General features: G+C 50.5%; 8 protein-coding genes across 8 annotated transcripts; 4 read left to right on the top strand and 4 right to left on the bottom strand.

Annotated features, from left to right (window-relative positions):
- Positions 1 to 298: 298 nt before the first annotated feature.
- On the top strand, positions 299 to 1,747 carry Bathy13g02070 (unknown protein; the record flags this gene model as incomplete). Its single annotated transcript, XM_007509415.1, has 1 exon — positions 299 to 1,747. One exon carries the CDS (start codon positions 299 to 301, stop codon positions 1,745 to 1,747), a length of 1,449 nt encoding a protein of 482 aa, XP_007509477.1.
- Positions 1,748 to 1,822: 75 nt separating this feature from the next.
- Bathy13g02060 (cysteine and histidine-rich domain-containing protein 1) lies at positions 1,823 to 3,763 on the bottom strand (the record flags this gene model as incomplete). Its single annotated transcript, XM_007509502.1, has 2 exons — positions 1,823 to 2,431; positions 2,639 to 3,763. The coding sequence occupies 2 exons, from the start codon at positions 3,761 to 3,763 to the stop codon at positions 1,823 to 1,825; spliced, it is 1,734 nt and encodes a 577-aa protein (XP_007509564.1).
- Positions 3,764 to 4,828: 1,065 nt separating this feature from the next.
- Bathy13g02050 (predicted protein) lies at positions 4,829 to 11,023 on the top strand (the record flags this gene model as incomplete). Its single annotated transcript, XM_007509490.1, has 1 exon — positions 4,829 to 11,023. The coding sequence occupies one exon, from the start codon at positions 4,829 to 4,831 to the stop codon at positions 11,021 to 11,023; it is 6,195 nt and encodes a 2,064-aa protein (XP_007509552.1).
- A 117-nt stretch (positions 11,024 to 11,140) lies between these two features.
- Bathy13g02040 (hypothetical protein VOLCADRAFT_90238) lies at positions 11,141 to 12,826 on the bottom strand (the record flags this gene model as incomplete). Its single annotated transcript, XM_007509452.1, has 1 exon — positions 11,141 to 12,826. The coding sequence occupies one exon, from the start codon at positions 12,824 to 12,826 to the stop codon at positions 11,141 to 11,143; it is 1,686 nt and encodes a 561-aa protein (XP_007509514.1).
- A 226-nt stretch (positions 12,827 to 13,052) lies between these two features.
- On the top strand, positions 13,053 to 15,053 carry Bathy13g02030 (predicted protein; the record flags this gene model as incomplete). The annotated part of the gene is made up of 1 exon (XM_007509376.1): positions 13,053 to 15,053. The coding sequence occupies one exon, from the start codon at positions 13,053 to 13,055 to the stop codon at positions 15,051 to 15,053; it is 2,001 nt and encodes a 666-aa protein (XP_007509438.1).
- Positions 15,054 to 15,104: 51 nt separating this feature from the next.
- Positions 15,105 to 16,895, top strand: Bathy13g02020 (unknown protein; the record flags this gene model as incomplete). Its single annotated transcript, XM_007509409.1, has 1 exon — positions 15,105 to 16,895. One exon carries the CDS (start codon positions 15,105 to 15,107, stop codon positions 16,893 to 16,895), a length of 1,791 nt encoding a protein of 596 aa, XP_007509471.1.
- A 102-nt stretch (positions 16,896 to 16,997) lies between these two features.
- On the bottom strand, positions 16,998 to 18,790 carry Bathy13g02010 (unnamed protein product; the record flags this gene model as incomplete). Its single annotated transcript, XM_007509342.1, has 2 exons — positions 16,998 to 18,327; positions 18,498 to 18,790. 2 exons carry the CDS (start codon positions 18,788 to 18,790, stop codon positions 16,998 to 17,000), a joined length of 1,623 nt encoding a protein of 540 aa, XP_007509404.1.
- A 609-nt stretch (positions 18,791 to 19,399) lies between these two features.
- On the bottom strand, positions 19,400 to 20,632 carry Bathy13g02000 (quinoprotein (ISS); the record flags this gene model as incomplete). Its single annotated transcript, XM_007509601.1, has 1 exon — positions 19,400 to 20,632. One exon carries the CDS (start codon positions 20,630 to 20,632, stop codon positions 19,400 to 19,402), a length of 1,233 nt encoding a protein of 410 aa, XP_007509663.1.
- Between the last annotated feature and the right edge of the window lie 106 nt (positions 20,633 to 20,738).

Below are 20,738 nucleotides of genomic sequence, written 5' to 3'. Positions count from 1 at the left end.
CGAAGCGTGTATGACATATTTAGGGTTTTAAAGTGGTACGGTAAAACCCTAAATAGTGTGTTTCTTTCTCCCTTTAAAAACGAGACAAAAGTGAAGCTCAAAACACAGAGAGAGAGAGAGTAAGAGAGCACGGAGGAGAGCGTTCCTTTTGCGTTTGAAGAAGACTTTAGTCGCAGTATATATACTTTAACAAACCACTTAGTTAGGAGGTGGTGCACGAGAGAGAGAGTGCTGCTTTTTGTGGTATAAACTACTCTTTATTAGTAGTAGTACTAATTAGGGGAAATTCTCAGACAAAATGGCCTTAAATCCAGTGGAGAAACTCCGGAAACAAAAGCAGAAACAACTGCTCCTGAAACAAAAGAAACAACGACAACTGAAAAACAAAGAAAAGTTTACGAAATTATCTCGCGAAGAAGTGGAACAGGAGTACGAAAAACTCAAAAGGAAACCAAAATCGAACGTGGATGAGAAAGATGTGCAGAGATTGAAAAGTTTAGAGAAGCGGTTGTTGGAGGAAAAGAAGACGACGCCGAAGAACGACATCGGACCAACAGCAGCATTAAATAATGGTGGGGTTAAAAGGAGTAGTAATAATGGCAACAAAATCGCGTACGATGATTACGTCGGCGAATCTGCGAGAGATGCGAAAGATAGCGTGTATTATCATCCGACGCTCAATCCGCTCGGGAAACCGCCGCCTGGGAAGCCGCAGAAGTACGTGCAAAGGAAGAGAGGCGGGAAGGTGGACGCGGGGATGGCGTTGCCGGCACCGGAAAAGAGGAAGAGGAAAAGAGACGGGGAAGGAGGTACGGATAGTAGTAGCGGCGAGAGTAGCGGCGAGAGTAGCGACGACGAGGAGGAAGGCGGCGGGAATATTTTCACCAAAATGTTCAACGTTGACAGCGGCGCAAAGGCGAAGAAAGAAAAAAAAGTACCGGGCCCGCCGAAAGGTCCGCCGCCGCCGTTGTTAGAAGGAGAAGATGCGAGCGAAGATGAGGATGAGGAAAAATACACTGACGTTGTCGTTCCGCCGCCGGTAGGACCGCCGCCGGGATGGATGCCGCCTGCGCCGAGCGGGTCGCCGCCGCCGTCGGACGAGGAGGAGGAGGAGGAGAACATAGAAGAGATAGTTATAGACGGTATCGTTGTTCCGCCACCACCTCCAGACGATACCGATGAAGACGACGACGAGGAGGAGGAAGACGAAGAAAAAGAAGTAGAAAAAGTAGAAACGACGGCGCCTCCACCTCCGCCTCCGCCGGTTGGTATCGACATTGCCAGGACCATCAACAAACCGCCAATGTTCGGCAACACGCTGGAAATGAAGGCGCAGTCGCACATGGCGTCACTATCTCGACCACCCCCTCCTTCCCACCAACCCATGCGTGCCGCCAACATCTACCAACGCCCGCCGCCGATACACTCGATGAACAATGCTCGCGGTAACAATCCGCCGCAACACTTCTTCTCCCCGGCCGCGCCGATGGCTGTAAAAAAGAAGTCTCAAGAGCAAGCCACCATACGCGGCGAAGCGACCACCATCGCCGCGCCGTCGCAAAACCCAGCGTTGCAAAAACTCGTCCCGGCGCACTTGCGCGTGCAAAGAGGCGGCGACCAGAATAAGAAGAAAAAAGTCAACCCGGCGCCAATGGTCGTAAAAGTCTCGAAGGAAAAGAAGGATAAAGACGACCAATACTTGAACTTCTTAGACGACGTGGCCACGTTAGGCGCGTTCCAAGAGTAATAACAACTATCTAAATGCGCATTTAATGACTAGAAAAACTATAACCTAGATAGAAGAAACACGAACCTCCTCTTCCTAATCGTCTTCACCCTCCTCCTCCACGACCGCGGAATGTCTCCCAACCGCGCACGGCGGAATCTTCAAAAACTCGTCAAAGTCGTACACCGCCTTCTTCCCGCTCGCGCAACACGACCACCCTTTACTCCTCTCGTGGAAAATCGGCTTCCCTTTGTGATATCGACAACACTCGTTCTTATTTTCGCTCTCTCTAAATTTCATTCCACATCCTGTTCGTTTGCACGTTTGTAGCGCGTTCGGATCCATCTTCGCTCGCTCGAGTTCCTCCTCTCTTTTCTTCTGCTCTTTCAGCTCTTTCGTTCGTCTCATTTTCTCTTCGTTCTTTTTGCTCTCTTCCGGGTGCATTTCGCACGCGAAGCCGTTCGAACACCGAGGACACTTTTCAACGCCAAGTGCATCGTCTTTCTCTTCTTTCGTGCTCGTCGTTATCGTCTGTTTTGGTGGTACTAATACTTGTTTTTCGCTCGAATGCGAATCCAGTTCCCGGCAGCCTTTTATGCTCAAAAACGCGTTGAAATCTTTGCTCCGTTTATTACAACACGGCCAAAGCTTTTCGCCGTCTCGAAACTGAGGCGGTTGAGTGTGGTGCACGCATTTTGTATTCGTCTCGGAGAGGAGACAGTCGCAAGAGATGCGTTGACAGCGAACAGGGAGAATGTTTGACATGTTGTTTAATACATAAAAAATGCGTTACAAAAGTCAAGAAGAAGCGGCTAAAATCTCGATGTCGTCGTCTTCGATGTCGGCTATCGCGCTAGAACTCTTTTCGTTGTTGTCATTCGAATCGTGTATATCATCGAGTAAAGGTCGAACGCGCGTGATGGAGGAGACAATCGGCGGTCTCCTTTTTCGTTTCGATGACGGAGAAGTGGTATTTCTATTAGTATTGGTATCGTCGTCTTCGTCTTCGTCATCGTCTTCGACGCATACGGCGACGATACTTCTTTCGTCCTCTTTGACTTTTATCGTCGGTGTCTCGCGAAAGAGCTGGAACCGCCATCGACCGAACGTTTCTGGATCCGATTCAAAGAGTGAGATGTCTTCGCGCTCGTCGTCGTTCCTTTTTTCTGTCACCGCGATGTCAAAGTTCCGGAACGGCCTGCCGGAAATCCCAACCCCTAACGCCTTCACGTAACTTTCGCACAAACACCAATACCTGACAAACATCCTCCTCCCCAACTCCTCCTCTTTCGCTAACGCGGTTTCAATCCTCTCGACCGCCTCACCTTTCCTAAAATACCTCTTTGCTAATTTCAAGCACGCGTCTTTCGTCCTTCTCTTCTCCACTTCGCAATCGATCCCCACGCGTCTCCCGTCCGTCGTCACCGCCATCGCGACGACATTTTTCGAGTGCGACACGCTAAACTGAATATTCAAATTTTCAGACGACATCGACGACGACGAAAACGAGTTCGTCGACTCCTCTTCCTCGTTCGAATTCGCAAAAGAACTCGTCGTCGTCGTCGTCGTCGTCGACTGTTTCAAAAACGGTTTCCCTTTCTCGTTGAACGTAAACTCCAACGAAGACGGATCGACGACTTTGCGCTGCGATGGTTTCCTCCCTTCTCTTCCTTCGTTCAAAATGGACGATAAAACCGTCCGAACCATCGCTCGGGTTTGTAATCTCTCCTTTTTCGTTTCCGGGTGTAAACTTTCGATTTGAATCGAATCCAACTCGCGTTTCGAGAGTAAGCGTTCGTATTTTTCGAGCAAACTTGGGGCGTCGCACTCGTTCCGTTGGAGAATAAATACTCGCACTCCGTGCTTCGTCTTCGTCGTCTTCTTTGCCTTCAAAACCACGGGCCCGTCTTCTTTCTCGATTACTACGCGGGATTCTTCAACCTCCTCCTCCTCCTGTTCGTTCGTCTTCGCGTTGTTCCGCCGCTGATGATGAAAATGCTTCCCCGACGGGGAGGAGGAGGACAAAAACGAAGACATCAACGCAAACCGACGTCGACAATTACTCTTCGTCGTCGACAAAACGTTCGTCGTTCTCATCATCATCGTCGTCGTTGTCGAACAACTCGTCGTCATCGTCATCATCATCATCTTTTTTTTCTCTCTCTCTCTCTCTCTTACGCGCGAAACTCTCCGCAAAAGAGCGCGCACGTTTTATACATACACAATACCCACTTCTGGCTTGAAAATGAGAAAATATTGGGAAAAAAAACTCTTCTCCGCGTTGATGAAAAAAGACTTTTCACGAGAGTTATTAGTTGCACGAGTCGAAAAAGAGCAGAAGAGAGTGTTCGCAACCGCAGCAGCAGCGGGAAACGCGCGAAAACTGCTTCGGAACACAAAGTCTTCTCGAAAGAAGATTAAGACGAATTGCTTTTTTTTGAGAGGCGAGAGCAGCTTTTTATTATCACAGACGAGAGCAAAAGTCGAAAAAAAAGAGCAGAAGAGTTTTTTCACCTGAGAAAGAAAGAGCACACAAGAGAAAAGTCGAAAAGTCTTCTCGTACACACACAGACAGACAGACTTTAACAGAAGGAGTTTTGCTTCTTTCAAAAAATTTCTTCATTTCGAAAAAGAGCACACGTTTTTTCACGAGAAAGAGCACACGCGAAAGAGCAGAGTCGAAAAGTCTTCTCGTACACACACAGACAGATTTTGCTTTTTTGAGGCGAGCGGCTGAAACAGAGAGAGCAGTCGAAAAAGAGCAGTTTTTTCACTTGAGAAAGAGCACACGTTTTTTCACTCGAGAAAGCGCACACAAAAGAAAAGTCGAAAAGTCTTCTCGGAAACACACAACAGACAGACTTTGACAGAAGAGAAGTTGCTTCTTTCAAAAAAATGTCTTCATTCTTGTCGTTTTTACAAATATAAAACAATCATCGCTTTGTTCTTCTTCTGCACTTTGCGCAGAGACGCTCTTCCGTTTGCACTCTCTGCGCTCTCTCTCTCTTTGCATTTCGAGGAGGCGTTTGTTGTTGTTGTCGTTTCTGAAGAGGATTAGTGTTTTTGTTTGCACTCTCTTTTTCTTATTGTTTGTTATACGTGATGCGTGAAGAGGAACAGAAATCATCCTCCGACGGAGAGGGAGAGGAAGTTCGAAATCATCATCATCATCGCGAAGAAGAAGGTGTCGTCGTCGTTCTCGCGGAGAAGACAAAGGACGAAGAAGAAGAGAGGAAGAAGCAAAATGAAGAAGAAGAAGTAAAGAGGACGACGAACGTTTCATCGATCCCCCCGACAACCATCCCGCAGAAGAAACCATCGAATCATTTGCACTTCCATCTCCCGCCGTATACTCTGGACGAAGAAATCGCGTACGCGTGGGCGACGCAACCGTTCTCGCCTCGAACCGGCGTCGACGCCGTCTTCGAGTGCTGGATGCAATGCGAAAACGAGAGGTGTTTAAAATGGAGACGGATACCGAGGATTGTTGGGAAGGTTTTAGAGCAAGGGAGAGCGGCGGTGGAAACGCAACTGGTGAAAGATGCCGGGAAAGGGATGATTGCGAGGACGTGCGAAGACGAAGGAAACGAGGACGCGCGAACGAGGACGACTACAAATACGACCACCGAAACGACGAATGCGAGTAACAACAAAAGAGAAATTTGGACGTGTAAAGACGTGGTGGACGCGCGATACGATTCGTGCGAGAAACCGCAGGAACTTTCAGACGACGACATCGACCGGCTGATGGCGGACGCCGACGAAGCGGCGGAGAAGGAGGCGCGGAAACAGATGAATTCGAAAGCGATGAAAGAAGAGGAGAAGAAAAAACGAGCGTACGAATATAACAAACGAAAACGCGACGAGGCGAACGAGTTGAAGATTCAAGCCGGGACGCACGAGAGGTTACCGAGCGGACACGTGAGGAAAATCACAGAGAGGAAGGAAAAGGTCGTCAAAGAACCGCGAGTGAAGAAAGAAAAGGTGAGTACGGTGAAAGTACAAAAGGAAAAGAGAGGGACGTTGAAGTACCTCTTGGAGCAAGCGGTGGAAGGCGAGTTGTACGTGCCTCCGAGACTACCGAATAAATTCACGACGGAGTGGACGTTTGTAAAGTGCGAGATTGCGTCGTGCGGCAAGCGGCGACGGGTGAAAGCGAACGAGGCAGTCGGGTTAGGAACGAGAGATCGATGGGTGTGTCCGTTGGGAGAGTACGGTGGTTTAAGTCAATTCGCGAGTTGCGACGCAGAGGAAGAGTTTACGAGCGAAGAGATTGAACAGTACATGAAGACGCAAACGGAAGCTTTAGAACAAGAGAAACAGTTGAAGAATTTGTTTCGAGAGTTTTGCGAACGGAATCCGAAATACGTCGTGGACGGATCGTACACAACCAGAGACGGGAAAGTAGTCGTAGACGGGGCAAAGAAAGCGGTAAAAATTACAGCACCTACTGTTACTCATATAGTACCACCATCAGCGGTAGAAATGGCGGCGGTGGCGGCGGCGACGACGACGACGACAACGATGACGACATCCAATCCATCGGAGGCGTCGACGCAAACGACTGAGAATAGAAAGAACCTCAGCGCAAGCAAGTCAAGTAAGGGGGGTCAAGGCGAATTAATCATCGCTTGCATGGCGTTCAAAAAGGGCGACATCACGGGCGAGCAGTTTTTAAATATCGCCGCGCAATCGCCATTTGGTGCCCTTCGCGCGTGTTTTTACGTCTTGTTTGGCGTCGAAACGAGTTCGAATAACAAAGAGTGGATTTTTAACACGCTCGCAAAGAGAACCAAGGACGCGTCGTTTATGCCCACGACCAGACCTCGATACAACAACGCGTCGCGGCAGAGCAATGCTGGTAGTAGTATTCAAGTCGAGACTAAAGCGAAGAAAACCATCGACGAGAAGATTAAGAAGATGGTTGGCAAGAGCACTTTTAACGGTGAAAGCGATAAAAGAGGCTGTTTGCGCAACGGGGCATCATCGCAGAGCGTGAAACTCGAAGTTGAGGTAAAAGAAGACGAAAGCGGAGTAAAAATAATATTGACTCACGCCGAAGAAAAAGAAACAGAATGGGTAGTAGAGAAGGTTAAAATGGCAGTGGATGTCAAGAAAGAAGACGATAGTAGCGAGAGAGGAAACGAAGTAGTAGAGAAGGAGATGACGAAGAAGAAAGTACACGGTTGCGGTGGCGATATCGATAGGCAAGAACAAGCAAAGGGTGCTCTCAACGTGCTCATCGACGAAGAATCTCCCGAAGAAGACCCGAGCGTTTGGCCAGGGGCGCCGCACCCTCGCGTCCTTCCGGAACCGTTCGACGCGGACGCACAACTCCTCGCGACGATCACGAAAATACCACCAACCATTCGCGTCACGTGTAACGAGCACGACGGCGTATACCTCGTCAGACGAAAAATGTTTCGATGCATGTGCGAGCAACACGGGTGCTTCAAAGTGTCCGGCGAAGGCGATGGGAACGTGTTCGGAGGCGCGGAGTGGGAGAAACACTGCGGAAAAGGATCCTCGAAAACGTGGAAACGCTCGGTCCGAATCGTAAAGCCAGAGGGAAAGAAAGAAATGATTGGCAATTGGTTGCATCGAACAGGATTGCAACCGATGCCATCGCTGTCGATGAGGGACGATCATCTCGACGTAAACGTCGGCTTCGGTGGTTTGAAGAAGCGGAAAACCGTGAGTGGTGGAACGAAAAAACAACAGATTCAGCAAATCATGATGGAGGCGCTCCAAGATCCAGATCCCAACGAAAACTGCGTCTCTTTCAACGGTCTCTCGCTAAAAGATTTAATGCGCGCGTTTAACTTTATTTTTGACGACGCGCATAAGGACGACGAGGAAAAGAAACAGTTCATAGTGCCCGTGCCGGAAACATTCGACGCTTCGCTCGTTGGTCGTTGCGTGGAGGTATTTTGGGCAGAAGAAAACGCGTATTTTCCAGGCGTGATTTCTCGATATATCCCAACCTCCGAAGCCGAAGACGCGAATGCAAACGCTATTTTTGAAATCACCTACGACGACGGCGACGTCGAAAAATTGAAAAACTTTCAGAGCGAAAAAGTGATTTGGTTTTCCAACGAGTACGTCCCAAAGAAGAGGTTAACCGCGGAAGAAGCGTACATTGAGAGCGAGAAGAATCTCGGCCGGTTCGCGTGCGTCTCGAAAGCGTGGCGAGTTGCCGCTTTGACAGTTCTGAAAGCGAGAGGTTCGCGATCACTCGAAGACGCAAAGAAAGAACAAATCGCGAGTCGACAACAAGTTGGGTTCGTTCAAGATTACGTTCACCGCGCGGATGTGAGAGAGGTAGCGAGCGAGCGTCAATGCGAACCGATTCGTGGTCACGTGTCTTTGAACTCCTGCTTCGCCGCGGATGCCGAGGAGGATGGAGGTCAAATCATAGATGCCGACCCATGCGATAAAGGCATAGCGAAAGAATGGTACCCGTGCGTCGGTGAACGCAATCCAAGACTGAAATCCGGACGTGATGTTCGCGAACAAGAGACGTACGGATGTGATTTTGTCACCGGAAGAGACGCTGTCGCCGTGCTCGCGGAGGCTTTGCCTGAATTTTCCGACGACGAGCATTGGGGAATTTACGCAAAGCTCATGAACCAAGTGAACGAATCGTACGGAAAGATGACCCCGGATACTCTTGCGACGCAATCATTAGCGCTCGCCGCGGAGGATCTCGCGGAAAAGTTTGAAAGAGCAAACATAACGTCGCCAAAGGACGGCATGAAGAATTTGGCGTGCGCCAAAGCGCTTTGGACGTTTTCCAAGAAAGCCCGAGAGAATCCAAATTTGTTTGTCGTTCACAGAAAAGGCTACGGTGTGGTGAACATTCGTGAAAAGAACATACAGAAAGGCGAATTCGTCGTCGATTTCTTGGGCGAAATCTACCCTCCTTGGGCGTGGATGGAAAAGCAAGATGCGATCAAGCAAGCGCAAAAAGCCAAAGGACTGAAAGATATTGGCGCGCCCGAATTTTACAACATGCAAATGGAACGGCCTGGAGGTGATAAACACGGCTTTGGCTTACTCTTTTGCGACGCGATGCACTACAACAATTTTGCCGCGCGAATGTCGCACTCTTGCGAACCGAACGTGCAAGTCATTCTCACCGTCGTCGACGGTAAATACGAAATTCATTTCTACGCCACTCGAGAGATTCAAAAAGGAGAGGAGTTGTGCTATAACTATCACAGTTGCTCGGACTCGATGAAAGAAGTCGAAGCGGCGTTTTGTTTGTGCGGCGCGAAGAAATGCCGAGGGAGTTACCTTTCGTTCGTCGGTGAGAACAACAACTCGCAAGTGTTTGACTCGGAACATCGGATCTTGGATCGATACGCGATGTTGTTGGACGCCATCGACGAGGCGAAAGAGAAGCGCGAAGGGAACGACGACAACGATGAAGTCGTCAAGACGCGATTGGAAAGTTTAGGTTTTCGAATTGGTTGCGGCATTCTCGCCGACGCGCCGAAGTGGTTGACGAATTATTACGCGAAAGTTGCCTCCTTCATCGATCACGAACGTGAAACGTTGCCCCCGCTCATTTACGAAGCCGCGAAGGAACATCACATCAACAGGAGGAAACGCGGGGATCCGGGATATCGAGGTGAATTTGTTTATACCGAGAAAAACGCCGAAATCGAAGCTATGGCGGTAAGAGAGAATAGAATTCAAGCGCTTGCCGTGTGCATGTCAAAAATTCGTCGTTTGTTGACGTTAGGAGAAGGTTTCGATTCACCGAAATATGGCACGAGTCCGCCGCCGTACGCGAAATTATCTGCGAAGGAGACCATCGAAAAGTTTTGGTGCAACAAAATCGTTACGGCGCCGCCAAATGTTGCGCCAGCGGCAGATTCTGATGATCCGACGACAACAGCGACGACGACGGCGCCGCCGCCGACGACGACGATAGTAAAAGCAATATCACCAGTAAACGGTGGCGCCGGAAAGAAACGGAAAGGAAGAGGCCGGTGGTCGAAAGGCGCGAAGAAAGAAGAAAACGGCACCGTCAACGGGGGAGTGGAAAGTAACGCGCCAAAAGATAAACCGCATGAAAACGCGCCGAGCGTTGCACTGTTCCTTTCTCAAACCATCGCGCAACACTCCAGACGCAAGACGCTCTCGCACGCGCAGCGCGAAAAGTACCTCTCGTTTCTCTCCTCTCTGGAGTTCAAATCGAAAGAAATGATGGATTTGGTGCCGGCAGCGGGAGATGAAGAAACCAACGAAGACGACGACGACGACAACGAAAATCGTTTACTCTCCAAGAATCGCGCCGCGTTACTCTGGCTTCGCGACGCTTTACTTGATCTCCCCGTAACGCCGTGCGCTCGTCACGACCTCTGCGCCGACATCGTCCACCTCTTTGCCAACACCGAACATTTCTACAAATTCGACCATCTCGCTCCGTGTTACCAAACGCAAGCGGGGATACAAATAGACGTCCGCGAAGACGAAGTGATGGCGTTCGGCGTCGGTGCGCAAGCCGCGTCGCACAAAATCGCCAGTTCGCACTCAAAGAAGTATAAACACGATTACATACCAGCCGCATTGCTTTCGTGGCATAAACAAGAATTGGCCGATCCAACGAAGCTCGTCCACGTTTCATTTAAAGGATGCGCGTACTTGCCGGACATTTCGTGTTGCTACGGCGTTCGCGCGGAAGCGAAGCCGATCGTCAACGGATGCGATCTCGAAAATCGATCAAAGTGGCTCTCTTGTTTGACCGAGAAAATAAACGAACCGTGGGAACCGAAAACGGGTCCTTGGGCGGGAACGAACGCGCAAAAGTTGATCGGCTCGCCGATGTTGGACGCCTGGAGGAAGAAGCAGTCGATGTTGGACGAAAGCGTTTTAGATTGGTTGAGGACGAGGAAAGCGACGGATGTCAGTTTGCAGCACGTGTTGCAGAACGCGCAATCAGTTGGGTACCAGAAGAACTATAATAACAATCCGGCTTTATACGAAAGCGGCAGATTGCAGCAAGTCGAGAGAGCGTTGGCGGCGCCGATGAACTTTGCGTCGAACGGCGACGACGAAGAACAAGGACACCTCAGCAAGAAAGCGAAGCAAGAGTTAGCTTCGCTGGCGCCGTGGTCGTTCGACCCAAAAGTCAAGATGCACCCCCCGGGACCAAAGTCCATGGAAGATTTCTCGGAAGTCGCTAAGAATGGTGGAGGACACAATAACGAAAACATGGATGTTGACGAGGCGCACGTGGCTGTCGTTGAAATCGCGAAGAAGAACGTCTTTGAGAAAATGGCGAAATAATAAATGAATGAACACCTATTAGTATAAAAGAACAAACAATTGTAACATCAAAAGATAAACACCTGCTGCGTTAAACACACTGCTACACGCTACCTGGCTGCTAAACACTCTAATATCTTATTCCTTCTTTCCTTCTTCTTCTTCTTCTTCTTCTTCTTCTTCTTCTTCTTCGGAAGCGTCGTCGTCCTCATCGTCATTCTCTTCGGAAGAGGATTCTTCTTCTTCGTCGTCGTCGTCTTCCGCGGACTCATCACCTTCTAACTGATTCCCATCTCGTAAAACCTCTCTTGCGAATCGACAGGCGCACAATAGAATCTTTGGCATGTCAGCCGCGCCGTTTGGTAAGCGCTCTCGAATCGTCGCCAACGCCTTTTCCTCTCGGCTTTGTAAAAACGTTAACCAAATATCGTTGGAAACACCTAACAAATCCCAATAATACGGATGACCGGCTTTAAACGCAATCGTGAGCTTTTTGGAGATATCCGCTGACGTGAGTTTGCGTGTTTCGGCTATATCCTCGACCGCTTTACCGCCTAGATGTTGGATTAAAATCTCCTCCACGTCTTCCGGAATGGGCGTCTTGCGTTTCGCGCCGCGAGTGAGTTCGAGTTGTTCTTTTGTTTTTGATTGTTCTGGTTGTCCCGATGTCGTCGGCTCGTTGTCTAACGTCGTCAGCGCCGCTTCACGAAGCGCGGCGTATGGTTCTATTTCTTCTTCATCGTAATCAACTTCAACTTCATCATCTTCTTCTTCTTCGTCGTCGTCGTCGTCGTCGTCCGGATCGTATTCGCCTTCTAAAATCCTACCGCGAAAGACGAACCCCTCCAGAACCGGATCCATCTCGTACCCATCCCCTCGCATCTTATTCAGCGCGACCCACAAATCCAAACCAACCATCGCATCGATCGCGGCGTACGTCAACTGCTTCTTGTCCAACTTCCCGTCCCGTTCCCAATTCGATGTTCTCGTGTTCCCGTCCTTCGGCACTCGCTTCTTGAGCACCCGTATTGCCAATCGAGCTAAACTCCATCGCTGACTTGCGTTGTTATTATTATCTCTCTCCTGTTCTTTCCCAGAAACACTTTTACCGCTACTCCTCCCATCACCGCTTACAACATTCTTCGCCTTCGCCAACGCGTCCAACTCCACCACTCCGTTCACGCGTACCTTAAAATCCCTTCGTAGCTTTTGCGCGTCCCCTCTCGCGTTCACGCCGGCTTTCCTCACCGCGGGGTCCTCTAAAAACCGAAGCAGTTTCGATGGGAGTGGGTTTTTATACTTCAAACGTTTCCCGAGTCGTATCAAAACGACCACATTTTTCGTTTTCGATTTCGACGACGACTTTGTTGAAACGTCTATGGTTGAATACGCCATCTGTAGTAAACTCGTCTTCGCTTCGCCACCGCCTTTCTTATACAGGACCTTCCACTCCATGTCGAATCCAACCACGAGAGACTGTTGTTTCCTCCCAAAAACATCGCCACCACCATCGCAAAAGTGGTCCAATTTCATCGCTTCGCGATAGATTCGTTCGATTGCCATTTCGATGTCTCTTTTCGTCTCCGCGAGGACGATTTCTGTCCGGGTTTCGTTCAGTTTGTACTCTGAAAGCAAAAGATGTTGTTGTTGGGGGAAATCACAATCGTGATTTTGTTGTCGCTGTTGTTTCCTCAGCCCATCAATGGTATGGTGTTGTTTTTTGTCGGTAAAAAAACTCTCATCATCACAACACGTTGTTACTGCTCCTACTGATGATGAAGATGATGGTACTTTCAGTCGCTTGGTGGTCCTCGCGTCGTCCATCTTAATAAACGCGTAACTCTTTCGAGAAATTTTGAAAATTTTCCCCTCGTTGAGGTTTGCTCAGTTTTAGGGTTTTGTGATTTAGGGTGTAGGGGTCGATTGGATTTTCTTTCACTTTACTCGAGCGGCAGACCAAAGACGTCACGGAAGGCTCTCAGGGCGACGAAAGCATCCGCACGACGAGCGGTAGTATTATCATCAGCACTCTCGGCAGAATTTTACCACGATGCAGTCCTCCTCGTCGTCCTTTTCTTCTTCGCGCTGTAATAGTAAAGGCGCTTCGTCGTCGTCATCTGTTCCCCGCGTTTGCTCCTTCTCGAAAGCGTTCAGAACAACAACGAGAACGACACCACCCTCGTTATTAAGAGCGAACCCGTTCGAGAAATCCCCGATCGTCCTCTCCGAAGACAGCTCGGAACGAACCGTTTTAGACGTCCTCGAACGAACCAGGGAAAGTTTGCTCGAAGACGAGGAAGTGTCCAAACAAAACGCGTTGGCGAATTACGGCAACATGCTGAGGCTTCCCGGAGGCCCAAAAATTTTAAGCGAGATTCCGCCGGAGGTATTACCGATGTTACTCAGGCTACCGACGACGAGAGGGGACGTGGAAAAGCTGAGGAAGGCGAAAGATGGGTACGAACAATGGGAGGAGGCCTTGAAGAAAGGGTTTTTACCGAAATCTTCGTCTTCGTCGTCTTCGTCGTCGGCGAACGGATTCGACCCCCACGCGGTGGATTGGCCGGAGGACGAGACGTTTCGAGAGGCGTTGTTGGAAACGTTGGGGGAGTTAGATATGGCGAGGTTTACGAGGAAGTTTCCTCCGGTTTTGAAGACGTTGATGCGGAACGTTTTGGATATTTTGTACCAGTACGAAGTCGCGATGGACGGCGAGGAAGAGGAGGATCCGAATTCCGATCCGAGGCAAAGCACGGAGAGCAGTCAAAGCAGAGGCGGAGAGCAAGAACCGAACGAGGACGAGGAGATGAACCCAGATGGAAGCGGAGCAGGGGACGATACCAACCAAGAGGAAGGCGATCCTAACGGGGAGACGAGTGGAGGTGGCTCCAGCGGCGACGGCGACGGGAAAGACGAAACGGACGTGGACGACATCGAGATGAACATGGAATCGAAGGAAAAAGACAACGACGCGTCGTCGAACGCGGAGGAAAAACGGAAAGAAAAAGAGAAACAAAAGAGAGAAATGGTGGAAAAGATGATGGAAGATTTCAAAGAGCAATGGGAACCCGCGGTGGATAAACTGGAAAAAGCCTCGAAAGCGTTCGAAGGTTTAGATTTGAACGATTTAACCGAAGGGCCGGAAGGGTTTGATTTATCCAAAGGGTTGTGGCAAGTCACCGGTTGGGAAGAGATGGAAAAGTTGCGGAAAAAGTTGCAAGATTTGAAGGAACTGAGAGACATCGTGCGTTCTTTAGGACGCGGTTCGGGAAGAGGCCCGTTAAAACGCGCCCCTCGACAGCGCGAACGCAATCGATTCCCGGAAGGCTTGACGCGATCTCCCATGGAACCCGAACAAACGAGCGGTTTAACTCGCTCGGACGATATCTCGCGCGTACTCCCGGCCGAGCTTCAACTGTTAGCCATGAAAGACTCCGCCGCTGCTCGCCGGTTACACTTTGCGCGTCGCGCCGAACGCACGTTAGCTACGTACGAACGCGTCGGGTGGGCGGAAACGCCCGCGGTTACCGTCGAAGGGTTAGAAACCCGTCCCGCGGCGGAATGCGGTCCAATCATTGTCTGTCTCGACACCTCTGGCTCCATGATGGGCGCCCGCGAAACCGTCGCCAAGTGCATGACTCTCGAGTGCGCGCGACAAGCGCGCACGACCAACCGCCCGTGTTTCCTCTACGCCTTCTCCGGCCCGGGCGATTGCATGGAACTCGAACTCAAAGTCTCCGCCAAAGGCCTCTCCGATTTACTCGCGTTCCTCGAAGGCTCATTCCACGGCGGCACGGACGTCGACGAACCCTTCGAACGCGCCTTGGCGCGTTTAGACACCGAAGAGTGGGAAAACGCGGACATCCTTCTCGTCACGGACGGTGAAATCAAACCCATGCAAGAAGACTTGTTGGACGCGCTCGACCAACGCAAATCGGAGCGCGGGTTGAAAGTCCACGGACTCGTCGTCGGAGAACAAGGGAACCCGGACGTCGTCGAGGCGGTGTGCACGCACACGCATAACTTTAGGAGTTGGTCTGCCGTCACGTAATTTGTATACCATCATCTCGTAAACCCCCCGGGGGGCATCGATACCGATTGAATGTCCCTAACGCGTATAAATCGAAATCCAAACGCATTCCCTCACACCTTGAAACGCAACGCGCAGCGACGCGAGGACGAGGACATGCCGCCTCGGCGCCGCAAAAAACCTACCGCGCATGGTATTGGCTTCAACGCAATGCCTCCCTCTCCACCGAGACGCCTCCTTCCCTCCAAACCTCTCCCAAACCCAACGACCGTTTCCTCGCTCCGCCTTCGGGAAACGAACCGTCAACTCCGTCCGCTCGAGTTCCAATCCTCGGTCGCGAGATACAGCATCCACCGCGGGTTTACCATCGCGAGCGAGAAACAATTCTCTCGAATATGGAACGGAGGAGTCACGTGCTTAGAAATTGGCGGGATGCGCGAAAAGAGGTTCGCTTTAGTCGGGACCGTGGATGGAAGCGTGGTGATGTATGACTCGATGGATGGTTTCGGAGGCGGACGAGAAGCAGCAGAAAAGGCGGACGGCGATCGGAACGAGAGGAGGAATGTGGAGCCTATTTTTGCATCCAACAGGAGATTTGGTCGTCGCCGTACCGGTGGTACCAATGGTATCGCGAGTAGTGAAAATGAAGCGCGCATCGTGCGGACGTCGCAAGGGCACGAGAAGTCGGTCTCGGCGGTGGCGTGGTATCCCGAGGACGCGAGTGCGTTTTTTAGCGCGTCGTTCGACGGGACGGTGAAGTTGTGGGACGCCAGTCGCGCGGAAGTGGCGGCGACGTACGCGTCGTCTGTTGATTCTGGGAGAGGTGGAAGGAGTGGTGTCGCGCTCGGTTCGAGAATACGGGACGTGAGTTTGTCTTTGTCGAGTCATTTGAATAACGATTTAGTCGCGGTGGCGACGGATGCGCCGGACGTGAAATTGTGGGATCCCGGGAGTAACGTGGTGGGAATGACGTTACCGAAAGCGCATCCGGGCGGGTGTTCTAAGACCGCTTGGTCGAAAGAGAACGCGTTTTCTGTGATTACGTGCGGGTTTGAGGGTCGATGTGCGGTTTGGGACGCTCGGCGTTGCGCGGCGCCGTTGTTTAGCATGGATAGGCGGAGGAGTAATAGCGGCGGAAACGGCGGCGGTACCGAAGGTTTAGGAACATCAGGGTCGTGGAGCAGTTTGAGGAAACCTATAGATTTTTACGACGAAAACGCGAGGGCGCACGCGGATGGGATAGAGAGCGTATTGATACACCCAAACGGTCGTTCGGTTTTCACGAAAGGGTTTGGATTCCGAAACGACGCGAGGGTTCGCGAGTGGGATTTGCGCACCGGTCGGTGCGACGCGACAAAATTCGAACGATTTTCGAATTCGTCGTCGTCGATGACGACACAAAATGCTCGGAGCGGCGTAAGTGCGATGAACACGGGTAGCGGCAGTGGTAGGGGTTCTACAGCTGGTGCCGGGACGGCGTCGGCGGCGTCGGCGCAGTATCGGTATTCAACAACCATGTCGTGCTCGGAAGACGGCGTGAACGTTTTCGTGCCTTCGCAAGACGGGTCGATACTCGTGTACGATTCTCGAACCGGCGCGATTTCGGAGCGCTTGAAGTGTCACGCGGACCGAGTGACTTCGGCGCAGTTTGTCGCCCGCGAGTGCGAATTGTTCTCGGCGAGTATGGATGGGTTTCTCGTTCGATGGAAGAGCAAAAATGCAAGCGCGGCGATGAGAACGACGATGGGTACCAACCGCGAAAGCGAAAGAGAATGGGTGAGCGACGAAGATGATGATGAAGAAGAAGAGAATATTGGCGGGCGCGGGGGCGGCATGTATAGGAACGTACGCGCTCGTCGATGATGTATTATTTAGTATTTTATAAAATAGTTTCGGGGGATTGTTAAAGCCCTCCCTCCTTCCTTGTATATCGCGGTAGGTTTTGTAGAGTAAACACGTGTATATCTATTTCGGCGAACACGTCGATGGCGGTCCATTAACGCCGCCGGTACACGTAAATTTAGCGTTGAACGCGTCCGCGTTTAAGAACATGTCCGTGGACGTTGGATTATCTGGGAGAACCCATCCGGAAATATCGTGGTCGAAAGACGACGCCCCGTTGAACATGTCGTGAAGATCGCGAACTTGAGCGACATCCCACCTCGAAATGTTCTGGTTGAACGAATTCGCGTTGTGAAACAAACCGTCCATGCGCGTCACCGATGCGGTCTCCCACCCGCTTATGTCTTGATTAAACGTCGTTTTATCTTTGAACAAATTATTCATCAGTGTGATGCCGGAGGTGTTCCATTTTGAAATGTGTTGCGCTGCCGTACCGCACGACGTCGTCGAGCACGAGCAATCCCCGTCGCTCGATTCCGTGAAGCACTGTTGAACGGCCAAAACTAACGCGTAATCACTGGTGAACGCTGGGGCGTAACACGATCTTGGACCCGATGGGCATGTCCACGCCTTGTTATGAAGAGTTGCACCACTGCACATATTATTAAAGTTGCAATTACTTGGGGGATTCCAATTGCGGAGGTCTTGGTTGAACGCATAAGCGTAAACAAACATCTCTCTCATAGTATACACTTGCGCTGTGTTCCAACTCCCAATGTCTTGGTTGAACGCAGAAGCGGAATAAAACATACCTTGCATATTAGTCACTAGCGGTGTGTACCAACCCCCAATGTCTTGGTTGAACGCAGAAGCGGAACGAAACATATATTGCATATCAGTCACTTTTTCTGTATTCCAACTCCCAATGTTTTGGTTGAACGCAGAAGCGTAAGCAAACATATACCTCATATCAGTCACTTTTTCTGTGTTCCAACTCCCAATGTCTTGGTTGAACGCAGAAGCGACATAAAACATAGATTGCATATCAGTCACTTGCGACGTGTACCAACCCCTAATGTCTTGGTTGAACGCAGAAGCATAATAAAACATCATTCGCATATCAGTCACTTTTTCTGTATTCCAACTCCCAATGTCTTGGTTGAACGCACGAGCGTAAGAAAACATAGCAGACATAGTACTCACTTTTTCTGTGTTCCAACTCCCAATGTCTTGGTTGAACGCAGAAGCGGAATTAAACATAGATTGCATAGTCGTCACTTGCGACGTGTCCCAACTTGATATATTTTCATTGAAAGTATATTTAGCTGCAAATAACGACAGCATTTCGGTCACCTTGGATACATCCCATTCGCTAATTCCACCGTTCGTATATATCCCGCACGGCGAATCGTACGTGCACTCGCACTTTCCAGTGCTTTCTTTTTCAAACATACTGAAACGGCTTTCCTTAATAACTCGTTCGGACTCTCAGGATTCGGTGGCGGCGGTGGAGGAGATCTTGGCGGCGGACTCGGCGGCGTCACGTACGGCGGCGGCGCGGTATACGGCGGCGGCGGCGGTGGCGGACTCGGACTCGGCGGCGGACTCGGTGGCGTCTCGCACGTCTCCCCCGACCAGTTCTCCGCGCACACGCAAAACCAATGCGTGCCGTTGTATTGCAACTTATCTCCGCCCGGTGGCATGCACTTCGGTGGAATTAAATGCTGCCCTTTTACGATGAGGTCTCCGACCACGTGAAGTTCGTTCGAATTCACCATCACTTTCCCTCCTTCGTTTTGGAGCCCAACCGTGCCGTTCGTAAATCGAGCCACTGGCCAATTATTCCCTTCCGCGGAATCCAAAAGTGACGTCGAGGAAAGGAAAAAGAGCGCCGCCGCGCAAAGAGGGAAAAACATGTCTCTCGTCGATTCGAGACGACTCGATGAACAGAGAGGATCAAAACAAAAACGTATTCAAAAACCGAATATTCTTCCCCGCGATCGACAATCGACAATTATGTGTTCGTGGGAATTAAAACGCGATCTTCTTTCTCTCTCTCTTTCTCTCTCTCTTTCTTGCGACAAAGAGAAAAAAACGAACGCGGTACGCTACCACCAATATAAACACGCACTTAAGGCGAGCGAGGTATCGGTCGTCTTTCGTCCTTCGTCCCACGTTTGAGGTCGAGATAATTAAATGCAAGCAACTAATTAATCTTTTTGGGGTTTTGGTATGGCTCTTTGCGTATTTATTGGTTTAGGGTTTAGTACAAATTCCTTCTTTGCGGCGAGGCCGAAGAGTACTCCTCAATGCGAGTCTCTCGCGACGAACGCGAGAACTTTGCGCGCGCGGTCGAGGGAATGCGCGTGACGTGTGTTTCTTTCTTTCTTTTTCTATCCGTGTGCGTAATATACGGTTTTTAATAAAATAAATATACTACAAGTTTTCGAGCGCTCTCTCGCTCGGTAGCGGCGGGCGGGTCTTTTCTCTCTTCTTCTTCTTCTTCTTCTTCTTCTTCTTCTTTTTTATCGTCCGTCTTGTAAATCCGTGCACGATTCTCCGACGTAATTTTCGTTGCACTCGCAGACAAAATCATCGCCGTTGAAATATAACCTAGCCCCGCCGGGCGGTTCGCACGCCATCGGCGTCAGACGTCTGATGGACTCCGCGATGGCGGTAACGACTGTACTCGGCGAGTTGACGGAACCGTCTTCGTTGATGGTTGTCGAACACTGCGAGGTGCTTCCGCTGGCGGATGAACCATCGATCCACTTTTCCATCATGTATGCCATCACGCTCTCTCGTTCGGTGGGACTGAGTCTCTGGTTAAAATACAGGACTTCGCCGACGAGACCGTGCATGTGTTCGGAATCCACATTTACTCCGCCAATATGCGGCTCGCTCATTGCGTCCACGTCATACCGACCACTGATGCTGAACGACTTGTTTAAACTTGGATCGTTATCAATATTGAGAAAGCCATCGGTATTGCCATAATAAACATCTGCTACGTGCCACATGTCAAAGTCTGCCTCGACTGTCCCCATGTTGGCGTTGTTATCGGCGCTCATCCCAACCTTATTATTCCCGGTCCCGCGCGTCCCGAACTGGTAAGAGGGATCATCAGTCGAATAGTCGCCTAAAATGACCCCTTTCTCCATGTACCCAATCTGATTATACGCGATAATAATCTCGGGATTCTTCCCTAGCTTGGTAGTCCCAAACCTCACGCCTCTCGCCGAATTCACGTCGTTGAAGAAAGCCGCGCCGTTTCCGAGATGAACACCGTGCATGTACTCCACGTCTCCAAAAATTTCAATACCGGACGCATTATTCACGATATCAACGGCTGAATTCATCATCGCCCCAGATTCGAACGTATCCTCGTAATAACTGTTCGAAAAATCAATCCAATGCGTCAACGCGCTCGGGAAATTCGCCGCGGACGCTCCACTATAGCACGAAGTAAACGAGTCCGGATCAATACCTAACGTATTCTCCACGTTCGTCACTCGAACATCGTACACTTCAACATCCGTATCGTTCACGTACAGACTTCCCGACACCCGCAAATGCCCGTTGACTAAAAACTCGTCGCTTTGCACGTGCACTTCGCCGTCGCTCCGAACGCCCACGGTGCCGTTGCGAAACCGCACAACTGGGTAATTCGCGCGGACTTGGAGCACGAACGCGGCGCTACACGCGAGCACGAAGAGACGGGCGAGACGGAGAGGTGGATGCGAACGCGTCGTTATCATTTTGCTGATCGTCCTTCCCGGACGCGACGCTTCTTCCTTTTCTTCGTATCTCGCCAGAAAGACGAATGGTGAGCGAGAAAATTTTCCCTCGAGGATGTCTCTCTCT

This window comes from Bathycoccus prasinos (genome assembly GCF_002220235.1).
Source record: "Bathycoccus prasinos genomic : Chromosome_13".
Taxonomy (NCBI): Eukaryota; Viridiplantae; Chlorophyta; class Mamiellophyceae; order Mamiellales; family Bathycoccaceae; genus Bathycoccus; species Bathycoccus prasinos.
This window is presented reverse-complemented; position numbering and strand designations above follow the sequence as displayed.